The sequence below is a fragment of the Nannospalax galili genome, unplaced genomic scaffold, assembly GCF_000622305.1.
Source record: "Nannospalax galili isolate Female #2095 unplaced genomic scaffold, S.galili_v1.0 scaffold707, whole genome shotgun sequence".
Taxonomy (NCBI): Eukaryota; Metazoa; Chordata; class Mammalia; order Rodentia; family Spalacidae; genus Nannospalax; species Nannospalax galili.
The window spans coordinates 1,084,366-1,085,728 of record NW_008356263.1 but is presented as its reverse complement, the minus strand read 5'-3'; the positions used below and the strand labels follow the sequence as shown (position 1 = coordinate 1,085,728).

At 37.4% G+C, this 1,363-nt stretch overlaps 1 protein-coding gene across 5 annotated transcripts in view; it reads left to right on the top strand.

Annotated features, from left to right (window-relative positions):
• The window catches only part of Tmc2 (transmembrane channel like 2), a 48,441-nt gene that overhangs the window by 20,802 nt on the left and 26,276 nt on the right, over window positions 1-1,363 (top strand). For all 5 annotated transcript variants that reach the window (XM_029556850.1, XM_029556848.1, XM_029556845.1 and 2 more), the window contains exon 7: window positions 391-579. In XM_029556850.1, coding sequence (XP_029412710.1) covers window positions 391-579 — 189 coding nt within the window. The remainder of the gene's footprint in view (window positions 1-390; window positions 580-1,363) is intronic.

The window sequence follows — 1,363 nt, the reverse complement described above, 5'->3', positions numbered from 1 at the left end:
CTATATAGTGAGTTCCAGGACAGCTGGGGCTACAGGGAGACCCTGTCTCAAAAAGACAAAAAAAAAAAAGAATAGTAACCTCTCTATTAGTTTGATGTTAGATTAAGAAATAATGCACAGAAAACATTTAATACCATATCTGGCACAGAGTAAATATTGAATAAATCTCAGAATAAATCTTGGTATTATTAAAAAATACCCAAACACCAAGATCAAAATAACAGCAAAATATATTTTATGGAAAATGACTGTAATACTACAAAGTATAAGGTATCGCATCACTGCCTCTATTATTTATTGAAATATAGAAAAGTATTCTCAAGATTCAACAAGCATCGGTGTTTGGATTCCTGACCTGCCATTATTCATGTCTCACTTTCACACACTAAGGAATCTATAGTGGATGAAGAAGAAAGTAACAAAGAAGAGAATGTGCACCTGACGAGATTCCTACGTGTGCTGGCCAACTTTCTCATCACCGGCTGTCTGTGTGGAAGTGGGTATCTCATTTACTTTGTGGTGAAGCGATCCCAGGAATTCTCCAAAAGGAAGACTGTCAGCTGGTATGAAAGGAATGAGGTAAGTGGGCCTTGCTGGTGCACAGAATCTAGGGCAGATACTGAACTCACTCAGCAGAGCTCCTGAAAGTCTGCACTCCAGATCTTGCTTTAAAAAGCAAAATTAGGGGCTGGAGAGATGGTTCAGCAGTTAAGAGCACTGTCTGTTCTTGTAGAGCAACCAGGTTCCGTTCCCAGCACCCATACGGCGGCTAACAACCGGCCCTAACTCCAGTTCTAGGGGATCCGACACCCTCTTCTGACCTCTGTGGGCACTGTTCAACATGGGTACACTTACATGCAGGCAAAACACTCATACAAATAAAATAAAAATAATAAAATGTATTTTCAAAAGCAGAATTTGGCCTGATCATCTTCAACAGAGCTTTATCTTTTTTTGACTTGGGGAGCTAGCATTTGTACCAGTATAAAGGAGGATACAATTAGCATTTTGACCAACTGGATTACCAGTTATCCCAACGCCAGGTTTATTAGGATTCTATCGAATCAATAAATGTCATCTGGAAAGTTGATGACTATGGTGCTTACGTATTCTTTCCTCTAATTTCTTAAATATATAAATAACTACTTTCTTCTGATCTAAGGCATTTCTATCAAAAACCAAAAAGGCTCATGATACTCATTTCTTTCCCTTTTAAGTCACTTGTTCTTTTGTTAGAACATTTCTCTTTTCCCATAAAGTCCAGTAACTTCACTAGAATATATTTTAGTGTGGCTATTCTATGTTGATATTCTCTATATGGTGCATGCTTTTTATTCTGTTTTAATTTTAGACAAGTTTTTAA